Source organism: Phyllobates terribilis, unplaced genomic scaffold, assembly GCF_046119375.1.
Source record: "Phyllobates terribilis strain yellow unplaced genomic scaffold, ASM4611937v1 Scaffold_1__5_contigs__length_1240528914, whole genome shotgun sequence".
NCBI lineage: Eukaryota > Metazoa > Chordata > Amphibia > Anura > Dendrobatidae > Phyllobates > Phyllobates terribilis.
The window spans coordinates 752075981-752088320 of record NW_027362761.1 but is presented as its reverse complement, the minus strand read 5'-3'; the positions used below and the strand labels follow the sequence as shown (position 1 = coordinate 752088320).

The 12340-nt window shown below is 50.0% G+C and overlaps 1 protein-coding gene across 1 annotated transcript in view; it reads right to left on the bottom strand.

Annotated features, from left to right (window-relative positions):
* The window catches only part of IL12RB1 (interleukin 12 receptor subunit beta 1), a 247624-nt gene that overhangs the window by 139211 nt on the left and 96073 nt on the right, over positions 1-12340 (bottom strand). The window contains exon 4 of the mRNA XM_073636892.1: positions 10244-10389. Within this exon, the coding sequence (XP_073492993.1) occupies positions 10244-10389 (146 nt within the window). The remainder of the gene's footprint in view (positions 1-10243; positions 10390-12340) is intronic.

Sequence of the window (12340 nt, the reverse complement as noted above, 5' to 3'; positions counted from 1 at the left end):
ATGCATTTGTGGATTGCATTGTGAACTGTGTGCTCACTGACAACGATTTCTGGAAGTATTCATGAGCCCATGCAGTGATTTTCATAACCGAATCATGCCTGCTTTTAATGCAGTGCCTCCTGAGGGCCCGCAGATCATGAACATCCAACATTGACCGTCAGCCTTGTCCCTTATATATGTGGATTTCTCAAGAATCTCTGAATCTTTTGATGATATAAGGTATTGAAGATGGTGGGATATTCAAATTGTTTGCAATTTTACCTTGAGGAACATTTTTTTACAATTTTTAGATGCAGGTTTTCACAGATAGATGAATCTCTATCTATCTTTGCTTCTGAGAGACTCTGCCTCTCTAACATGTTGTTTTAATACATTCCTGTGAATTAGATGAAATTTGACCCTACAGCTGTTTTTAATATGTATGACTTACTGTAGCGCTGGCGTCCCTGCCCTCTGCTAGGCAGGGACGCTGCTCCCCTCACCGCTCTGCTGTCAGCGCGCGCTCCGTCCCGGCGTCCTCTCCCCGCTCTGCTGTCAGCGCGCGCTCCGTCCCGGCGCCCTCTCCCCGCTCTGCTGTCAGCGCGCGCTCCGTCCCGGCGTCCTCCTCCTGCTCTGCTCTCAGCGCGCGCTCCTTCCCGGCCCCTGTGCTTAGGGCGCGCGCGCGCTTCCCTCCTCTTAAAGGGGCCGCGCGCGCCGCCCTAAAGAGTCCCCGGCCAATGGCCGGAGGACTTCATCATATATAAGGCACCTCCTCCAAAATGGAGGTGCCCGAGCAATGTTGTTTGCACCTGTGTCTCACCTGTGCTTCAGCCCTCAGGTCCCGTTGCCAGTTACCTGCCAGTTTCCTGCTAGTTACCTGCCAGTACCTGCCAGTTACCTGCCTGATTCCTGCCTGAATTCTTGTTACCTGTCTGCCAGTCTGAGGTCCGACGGTCTGCCTTACTACTCCGGTCAGTCTGTCTATGGACCAGCTTGCCCGCTCACCTGGGAGCGCTTCTCCGTTACCTACCTGCCTGCCAGCCCGGAGGTTCCGCCGTCTCGTGCCGTGACCACCTGCTATTCCAGAGACTCTCGCTTGCTCACCTGGGAGCACACATCTACCACCTGCCTGCTAGCCTACCCGGAGGCTCTGCCATCACAGGTCGTACCTACCCCTTACCCAGAGACTGCCCTGATCACTTGCCGTAACTCCCTGTCCGTTCACCCAGAGACTGCCACCCGCTCCCTTACAAGGGCCGCCCCCTTGTATAGTAGCTCAGAGGTTCCGCCTCCCGGACCCGTTACAGTCCGCCTCCCGGACCCGTTACAGTTTGCTCGGGCCATGGAACCCGGTGGCACCCAAGCTCCCTCGCTCACGGACCTGTGTCATGAACTGTCCCGTCAAAGGTCCCAACAGGAGTCCATCCTGGGTCACCTGCGGAATGTCAATACTCGCCTGGATACTCTGACAACACCACCTGCAACTACGGCCAGTACCATGGTATCCTTTTCCGGACCCCGGCTCTCTGCACCTCCTCGCTTCGGAGGCGACTCCGTCCTGGCTCGGGGCATCATAAATCAGTGCACCCTGCATTTTGAACTATTGTCCCACCAGTTTAACTCCAACCGAGCCAAAATTGCATTCATCATGTCCCATCTCACCGGGGAGGCTCTGGCCTGGCTAAATCCTCTATGGGAGAGAGGAGACCCCCTGGTGTCCGACTTGCCTGCCTTTCTCACGGCTTTCCGGAAAGCCTTCGACGAACCCGGACGGAGGACCTCATCCGCATCATCTCTGCTACGCCTCCGTCAGGGAAGCCTCACCGTGGGTCAATATGCCATACGGTTCCGTACCCTTGCCTCGGAGCTGGCCTGGGATAACGAAGCTCTGGTATCCGTCTTCTGGGAGGGTCTGTCCGGCCGTATTAAAGATGAACTTGCTGGTCGGGACATTCCTACCACTCTCGATGACTTAATAACTCTTGCCACCCGGATTGACCTACGGTTCCAGGAACGTGCCAAAGAGGTCACCCGTGAAAAGGGGCTTCCACGTCTGGTTCCTACTTTTCTGAAACCCGTCACTCCTTCCGTTTCTCCCCAGGTACACTCTCCTGAGCCTATGCAGGTCGACCAGACCAAGATGGTCAAATCCCGTCAGGACTTTCGCCGTGCCGAGGGGAGCTGCTTCTACTGTGGCAGTAAGGAGCATCGGATCCGTGCCTGCCCGGAGAGGTCGGGAGAACGCCTGTGTCTAGGTTCGCTCAGAGGACTTGATCTAGACAAAAATAAATCCTCTCCATCCCTGCTGCTGTCTGTCTCAATCATCTGCGGGGAGAATCGTTATTCCGAACTAGCCCAACTTGACTCTGGAGCAGCCGGAAATCTTATTTCACTGTCCCTGGTGGAGAAATACCGCATCCCCACCAAACCTCTGGCTGTACCCTTGTCTGTTGTTGCCGTGGATGGGGGCCTCTTATCTCGCCCCATCCAATTCATCACCGAATCCATTACTCTGCAAGTGGGTATGCTGCATTCAGAGAGTATCTCCCTTCACGTTCTGCCTGGACTCTCTCACGCCCTCTTGCTAGGTCTGCCTTGGCTCCAGAGACATGCACCCGTGCTTGACTGGCAAACCGGAGAGGTCCTTCGCTGGGGACAAGACTGTCATAAAACCTGTCTGGTTCCCGTCCATTCCGTCCGTCCCTCTCCTATCCCAGCTAATCTACCTGGACTTCCGATTCCTTATTGGTCTTGTGCTGATGTCTTTGATATGGAGGAGGCAGAGACATTACCACCTCATAGACCATGTGACTGCCCCATCGATCCCGCCAGAGTAATGCAGGTGGCTCCCGTGAGTCTAAATTGTCTCCCTCCTGGTAAGACGTTCGTATCGGTACCTGATCGGGGGAGGATCCTACACTGGGGTCATTCGTCTAAACTAGCTGGCCACGCCGGTCAGAAAAAGACCCTCCAGCTTATTACCCGGCACTACTGGTGGCCTAACCTGCACAAGGATGTTATGGACTTTGTTTCTGCCTGTGTGTCCTGCGCCCGCAACAAGGTTCCGAGACACCTGTCGGCCGGCCGCCTTCTTCCTCTGCCAGCACCTGCTGCCCCCTGGCAGCATATAGCGATGGACTTCGTAACTGATCTGCCCGTCTCTGCCGGTTGTACGGTCATTTGGGTGGTCGCTGACCGCTTTTCCAAGATGGCTCACTTCATTCCCCTGCCAGGTCTTCCGTCTGCACCCGAGCTGGCTAGAGTCTTTATCCGCCACATCTTCCGTCTTCATGGCCTGCCCCGTCACATCGTGTCGGATCGAGGAGTACAGTTCACTTCTCGTTTCTGGAGAGCCACTTGTAAATTGCTAGACGTCACTCGGGACTTCTCCTCCGCCTACCACCCACAGTCTAATGGTCAAGTGGAGCGGATCAATCAGAACCTGACCAGTTACCTCCGGCACTTCGTTAATGCTCACCATTCTGACTGGGTGGATCTCCTGCCATGGGCCGAATTCTTGTACAACAATCACGAGAGCGAGTCTTCCTCCATATGGGAGAGTACCCGGTCCGCACTCCTTCTGTCATCCGAGCGTATGAAAAGGCACGCTGACAAAGGACGTCTGGATCCTCCTCAATTCCGTCCTGGGGATAAAGTCTGGCTCTCGTCCAAATATGTCCGGCTCAAGATCCCTTCCTATAAGTTGGGGCCTCGGTTCATCGGCCCACTGGAGGTTATCAGTCAGATCAACCCGGTGGCCTATAAATTGAAACTCCCGGTCAACTTACGGATCCCTAACTCCTTCCATGTATCTCTCCTCAAACCTGTGGTACTTAACTCTTTTCCTAAGTCTACAGGTACGCCTCTTGCTCCGGTTTCTGCTGAGGACGAGTTTGAGGTAGAGAACATTCTTGCCACCAAAAGGGTAAGAGGAAAGACCTTTTTCTTGGTAGATTGGAGGGGGTTTGGTCCTGAGGAGAGAACGTGGGAGCCCCGGGAGAATATCCATGCCCCTCTCATCCTAGCTAAATTTCTGTCTGGCCTAAAAAAGGGGGGGCCTAAAGGGGGGGGTACTGTAGCGCTGGCGTCCCTGCCCTCTGCTAGGCAGGGACGCTGCTCCCCTCACCGCTCTGCTGTCAGCGCGCGCTCCGTCCCGGCGTCCTCTCCCCGCTCTGCTGTCAGCGCGCGCTCCGTCCCGGCGCCCTCTCCCCGCTCTGCTGTCAGCGCGCGCTCCGTCCCGGCGTCCTCCTCCTGCTCTGCTCTCAGCGCGCGCTCCTTCCCGGCCCCTGTGCTTAGGGCGCGCGCGCGCTTCCCTCCTCTTAAAGGGGCCGCGCGCGCCGCCCTAAAGAGTCCCCGGCCAATGGCCGGAGGACTTCATCATATATAAGGCACCTCCTCCAAAATGGAGGTGCCCGAGCAATGTTGTTTGCACCTGTGTCTCACCTGTGCTTCAGCCCTCAGGTCCCGTTGCCAGTTACCTGCCAGTTTCCTGCCAGTTTCCTGCTAGTTACCTGCCAGTACCTGCCAGTTACCTGCCTGATTCCTGCCTGAATTCTTGTTACCTGTCTGCCAGTCTGAGGTCCGACGGTCTGCCTTACTACTCCGGTCAGTCTGTCTATGGACCAGCTTGCCCGCTCACCTGGGAGCGCTTCTCTGTTATCTGCCTGCTTGCCAGCCCGGAGGCTCCGTTGTCACGTGCTGTGACCACCAGCTACTCCAGACTCTTGCCCGCTCACCTGGGAGCGCATCTCCGTTACCTGCCTGCTTGCCAGCCCGGAGGTCCCGTTGTCACGTGCGGTGACCATCAGCTATTCCAGAGACTCTTGCCCGCTCACCTGGGAGCGCTTCTCCGTTACCTACCTGCCTGCCAGCCCGGAGGTTCCGCCGTCTCGTGCCGTGACCACCTGCTATTCCAGAGACTCTCGCTTGCTCACCTGGGAGCACACATCTACCACCTGCCTGCTAGCCTACCCGGAGGCTCTGCCATCACAGGTCGTACCTACCCCTTACCCAGAGACTGCCCTGATCACTTGCCGTAACTCCCTGTCCGTTCACCCAGAGACTGCCACCCGCTCCCTTACAAGGGCCGCCCCCTTGTATAGTAGCTCAGAGGTTCCGCCTCCCGGACCCGTTACAGTCCGCCTCCCGGACCCGTTACACTTACTTTCTCTAATATGTGTTATAGTAAGTATAAATCTGTCAATAATCTTATCAGCTGTTTCTACAGACAAGCAGAATTGAAAATTCAGCACTCCACTATAAGGGTATGTGCACACGATGCAGAAATGAAGCAGAAAATTTCTGCATCATTTCTGCATCTCCCTGGCAGAAAAAACGCATGCAGATTGTGCATGCGTTTTTCCTGCAGAATACATGCGGATCCACATGCAGATTCACATGCGTTTCCGCATGCAGATTGGCAAGCGCTTTCCAGGCGATGTTAGCATCACCTGGAAAGTGCTTGATAACTAGGTCACACTATATAAATCCATGCAAACAGCATGGATTTATACAGTGTGAACCGAGAGAGTGTATATACTTACCTCCGATGGCCCGCGCTGTCCTGCTCAATCTGTTCTCCCTCGCCGGCAACTTTGAATTGAAAGACCTGCCGACGTCAGCGTCACGTGACCCGTCACATGACTCTGACGTCACCGCAGGTCCTACAACTCACTGCAAGTGCCGGGAACCAAGCGGGAGCGCTGCGCGGGCCGACAGAAGGTAAGAATACATTTATTTTTTATTTTATTCTTCTTTTACAGCTTTTTTAATGGTACCTGGGTGTGGATGAGACTCTCCTCTCCTCCACACCCGGGTACCATCCGCACATTAGAACGCACCAATTACGCAAGTACAAATGCTGTCTTGCGGAATTGGCGCGTTCTAATGCAAGTCAATGGCGGCGAAATCGCCGCGTTTCCGCAAAATTAATTGACATGCTGCGGATTTTTGACCGCAGCGTTAACGCTGCGGAAAAATCCGCATCATGGGCACAGCACATGCGGATTTCCATTGGGGAACATTGCTTCCCTTCTACCATGCGTTTTTCATGCGTTTCCGCGGCGTTTACGCAACTGCAAAAACGCCGCGGAAACGCATGAAATACGCATCGTGTGAACACAGCCTAATATATGATGTAATTGAAGATCTGTTCAAAAAAAGGAAAGCATTTGATTTATAAAATTATTCAACTAATTGTGTATATTTTCCTATTTATGAACTGTAAAATGGTATTTAGAGGCAGACATTCCATTTAAATATTTGAATTAGCTTATAAATTAAAGGGCATCTGTCAGCAGGTTCAATTTTCCTAAGCCCCATCTGTAAGAACATGCAGGTCATAGAAAGCTGAAAAAAATGATACTTTAATATCTGCGATCCGATGTCTTATTCCCGAGAAATCCACATTTCTCTTAATATGTAAATGGACTGGTAAGATCTATGGGCTGGACATAGATCTCCATAAAAGTCTGAGACAAGTAATGACTGATGGTCTGCTCTCCAGATCTACATGTCTCACACTGGTAATACCCCCTTTCATTTATAATAGTCAGATTCTCAGGGAGATCAGTGTCCTGCCCATAGATCTCAACAGCTCATTTAGATATGAACAAAAAAGTTTATTTCTTGGGATTAAGACGTTGGATCTAGGATATCAAGGTGTCATATTATTCAACTTTCCATGATCTTCTTGCACATATAGACAGCTTTGGAGGGTTGATCCTACTCACAGATTCCCTTAAACCCTTGTTGAGTTCTTTGGGGCCTTTGTATATTTTTGTGTATCTACTGTATATACTCGAGTATAAGCCAAGTTTTTCAGCACATTTTTTGTGCTGAAAAAGCCCCCCTCGTCTTATACTTTGGTATATACCCAAGTATATAGAAATTATGTTGGTGGATAGTGGGGGGGGGTTGCGGCGGCGGAGGAGCAGCAGCTCACATCAGCGTCTGAGACCGCATGGCAGTGACGTCATGCACTGATCAGATGCTGACATGAGCTGCTGCAGAACAGGACGCAGCGCTGGAGCAGAGGTGAGGAAGGAAAGTGAGTATAAGTGTTTATTTTTAATGTGTGCGGTGATGGTGGGGCCATGTATACCAGGATTGGGGGATGAGGAGGCCATACAAATCAGGATTGGGGGATGAAGAGGCCATACATACCAGGATTGGGGGATGAGGGGGGCCATACATACCAGGATTGAGGGATGAGGGGGCCATACCAGGATTGGGGGATGAGGGAGCAATGCAGACCAGGATTGGGGATGAAGGGTGCCATGCATACCAGGATTGGGGATGAGGGGTGCCATGCATGCCAGGATTGTGGGATGAGGGGTCCATGCATACCAGGATTGGGGATGAGGAGGCCATGCATACCAGGATTGGGGGATGAGGAGGCCATGCATACTAGGATTGGGGAATGTGGGGGCCATACATATCAGGATTGGGGGATGAGGAAGCCATACATACCAGGATTGGGGGATGAGGGGGCCATGCATACCAGGATTGGGGGATGAGGGGTGCCATGCATACCAGGATTGGGTGATGATCAGTCCATGCATACCAGGATTGGGGGATGAGGAGGCCATGCATACTAGGATTAGGGGATGAGGGGGCCATACATATCAGGATTGGGGGATGAGGAGGCCATACATACCAGGATTGGGGGATGAGGAAGCCATCCATACCAAGATTGGGGATGAGGGGGCCATACATACCAGGATTGGGATGAGGGGTGCAATGTATACCAGATTTGGAATGAGAGGTGCCATACATACCAGGATTGAGGATGAGGGGTGCCATGCATAGCAGGATTGGGGATGAGGGGTGCTGTGCATAGCAGGATTAGGGATGAGGGGTGCCATGCATACCACGACTGGGGATGAGGGGTGCCATGCATACCACGACTGGGGATGAGGGGTGTCATGCATACCAGGATTGGGGGATGAGGGGCCATGCATACCAGGATTGGGGAGAGGAGTGAATGTGCCGGCAGCAGCTGACATTAGCGTCTGAGACCACATGGCAGTGACGTCATGCACTACTCAGATGCTGACATGAACTGCTGCAGAACAGGATGCAGCGCGGGAGCAGAGGTGAGGAAGGAAGGTGAGTATAAGTGTTTCTTTTTAATGTGCGCGGTGATGGGGGGGCCATGTATACCAGGATTGGGGGATGAGGAGGCCATACAAATCAGGATTGAGGGATGAAGAGGCCATACATATCAGGATTGGGGGATGAGGGGGCCATACATACCAGGATTGGGGGATGAGCGGGCCATAACAGGATTGGGAGATGAGGGAGCAATGCATACCAGGATTGGGGATGAGGGGTGCCATGCATGCCAGGATTGGGGGATGATCGGTCCATGCATACCAGGATTGGGGGATGAGGAGGCCATGCATACTAGGATTGGGGGATGAGGGGGCCATACATATTAGGATTGGGGGATGAGGAGGCCATACATACCAGGATTGGGGGAAGAGGAGGCCATGCATACCAGGATTGGGGGATGAGGAGGCCATGAATACCAGGATTGGGGGATGAGGGGGCCATGCATACCAGGATTGGGGGATGAGGAAGTCATCCATACCAGGATTGGAGATGAGGGGGCCACACATATCAGGATTGGAGATGAGGGGGCCATACATATCAGGATTGGAGATGAGGGGGCCATACATCCAAGGATTGGGATGAGGGGTGCCAAGCATACGAGGATTGGGATGAGGGGTGCAATGTATACCATATTTGGAATGAGGGGTGCCATACATACCAGGATTGAGGATGAGGGGTGCCATGCATAGCAGGATTGGGGATGAGGGGTGCCATGCATAGCAGGATTAGGGATGAGGGTGCCATGCATAGCAGGACTGGGGATGAGGGGTGCCATGCATACCAGGACTGGGGATGAGGGGTGCCATTCATACCAGGATTGGGGGATGAAGGGGCCATTCATACCAGGATTGGGGGATGAGGGGGCCATGCATACCAGGATTGGGGGATGAGGGGGCTATGCATATCAGGATTGGGGGATGAGGGGGCCATCCATACCAGGATTGGAGATGAGGGTGCCATACATACCAGGATTGGAGATGAGGGTGCCATACCTACCAGGATTGGGATGAGGGGTGCCATGCATACCAGAATTGGAATGAGGGGTGCCATACATACCAGAATTGAGGATGAGGGGTGCCATGCATAGCAGGATTGGGGATGAGGGGTGCCATGCATAGCAGGATTAGGGATGAGGGTGCCATGCATACCAGGACTGGGGATGAGGGGTGCCATGCATACCAGGACTGGGGATGAGGGGTGCAATACATACCAGGATTGGGAGATGAGGGGGCCATGCATACCAGGATTGGGAGATGAGGGGGCCATGCATATCAGGATTGGGGGATGAGGGGGCCATGCATACCAGGATTGAGGGATGAGGGGGCCATCCATACCAGGATTGGAGATGAGGGTGCCATACATACCAGGATTGGAGATGAGGGTGCCATACATACCAGGATTGGGATGAGGGGTGCCATGCATACCAGAATTGGGATGAGGGGGCCATACATACCAGGATTGGGATGAGGGGTCCATGCATACCAGGATTGGGATGAGGGGGCCATACATACCAGGATTGGGATGAGGGGGCCATGCATACCGGGATTAGGGATGAGGGAGCAATGCGTACCAGGATGGAGAAATTTACCAGCAGCTGGCTGCTGCATTTCCCACCCTAGGCTTATACTCGAGTCAATAAGTTTTCCAAGTTTTTTTTGGCAGCATTAGGTACCTCTGCTTATACTTGGGTCGGCTTATACTCGAGTATTTACGGTATGTCTTATTATGAGATGAAATGCTAACTTTTTTCAAATTGCTACAATGATGTTTATGATATTCATAAAGTTCCTGCAGCAATGGATCATGTTAACTTCCATATTCATCAGTTTTCTCAAATAGCACGAATACCCTGCAAAAACTTTTATTCTGTAGAATTCTAAGTGACCACACAAACTGTAGTGTAGCTGGAGGTCAGAAGCAAATACTCCAGTCTGCTGTGACAGCTATTTTCCTTACTGGATTTGTGCTTAAATAAATGCACCTCTTATTAAATGTAAGAACAAACAAATATGTGGATGTTGTTAATGTCATTAATTTAATTCAGCTTTGTTCTCCATACAATGTGGATTAACTATTGTGGTTTGATTAGAATTGCATCTTTATTTGAAAAAATGACTACACATTTTATTGATTGATAAGTTAAACTTACCGAATATAAGTTATGTTCTTTATATCTTACTTCTTTTATGGTATTTAAGACCCCTGAAAAGAAATCAGGTCTTGTCCAGGAAACAGTTATGTTATGGTCTCTTCGAGTAATAGTGATTTTCTTGTGGTTGGGAGGGTCCAATTTTACTAATAGATTAAAAAAATTAAATGAATAATTGTTTGAGCCAGCAAAGATCTAGCAAAATCTTAAAATTAATCTGTCTGGGCTATCACTCATGATAAGCAACTGGTGTTCACCCCAAAACAGGTCTTAGTAGAATATTAGATGCTAGCTGGCCACACAACAGTTTTCTTGATTAGTTTAGTTGAGAGTGTCTGTGGCGCCCATATCTGTAGCGCCACAAAATGCCTAACATCCCAGTTGGCGTCACAAACCTTTGTATTATTAACCCCCACAGTTGACAAAGACTGTCGCGCACCCCCGGTCGGGCCAGACCAGCACTCGGACCGCCATGCACCAGTACCGTGACCACAGGGGCCGGCCGGGGCGGCATATGTCAACTATATTTTAACAACTGTGTAAAAAGAATAGTCAACACGGCATAGCAATTCAACTAGTATTATATATGACATTCATTTTCTTTGCAAAACTAGGGCTTCTTAAACTTTTTTCTTTCATGTGTACCTGTCCTTTCTGGTGACTTTTCAATATAGACCGTTATGTTTGTGAACATGAAGAATAACACTATGTCTTCAGATTATATGACTAGTATCCTGCATTTTTAATCAGTTTCCCTTCTGCATATTTCATCCCTAATTTTCAGTAGTCTATAAATTAGTTCTCATGTCTTCGGGTAGCACACACTAAAAGCAGCAGCAGCAAGGAATACATTGTACAACAGTAATGAAAAGTGTATCTGTGAATCCAGCTCTAAAGTGAGATAAAACTGCTTCCTTTGTGTGTGACATTGTATGTATGTTCGCCCTCAGTTTTTAGCAATGAGCTGGCAGTCCATCTTGTCCTGAGTAGAAGAGATTTTAGATGTAACTTTGAGTGAATAATGAGTTCATGAATCAATGAGAGGAGAAGATCTGGCTAAGAAGTGAAGACAAAAGCATATTTCTCTGATGAAATATATTATCATCAGAGCAGAGTATTGCAAGTAGTAGTGCATGTAAATACATCTGTGAGGGAGATAGTGAATGTGTTTTTTTCCAGAGTGTGGTATGTCTTAAGTGTGTGATTTGAGATGCAGTGACTTTGGAGTCAGGGAGTTTAGAAAGTAGACACATGCAATTATTGCTTTGTTCTTGTATAAATTGCAGGCAGACTCAAATACTGGACCACGACCAGACAGGTCAGTTATGCAATACTCTGTTTGATAAAGGCTATACAGCCGAAAAGTTGATTAAAAGTCTGTTTGAATTCATGAATACATAATTTGATTTGGATTCACCTTATTCGTTTTTTTAATTTTTGTGTAAATTTCTGTGCCGAAGGTTTCTTCCATGATTAACAATGCCATCCAGTGACTGTGCATGGAGTCTTTAAGTAGCCAAGTCATGGTAAAAGAAAGAGTGTTTGAGATGCTAGGCTTGATCTGGCATGATCTGGCACACCCCAACAAGTTTGTTGTTATTGCAGATGAGGGGTATGTCATTACAGGAGTAGCAATTCTGCTGAAAGATGTTTCTTCCAAAAGCCAAGAGAATGTCTGTCTGTAAGTAGGGGAATAATAGAACACAGCAGGCAAAATAGGTGCTGCTAGTGGGGGACTCAGTTTTTAGGAGAACAGATATGGAAATATGTGACAAAGACCGGGATTGTCAAACAGTGTGCTGTCTTCCTCGCACTCAAGTTCAACGTTGAGTTGATAGTTTACTGGGAGGGCTTGGAAAGAATCCAGTGATCACGGTACACATTGCAACCAATGACAAAGTTAGACGTAGATAGAAAGTAGAAATGAGTGAATCATTGAAAAGTGAATTGAATCTGCCACCAATTTTACAAAAAATTTGGATTTACCAGAATCCGCATTTTTTGCGATTCGCTCTAGTAGAATCCAACAAATTGGTAGCCAGCTGTGATTTTGCTGGATTAAAAAGGGCCAAAAAAGGTAAACTGGTGCAGGAAGGA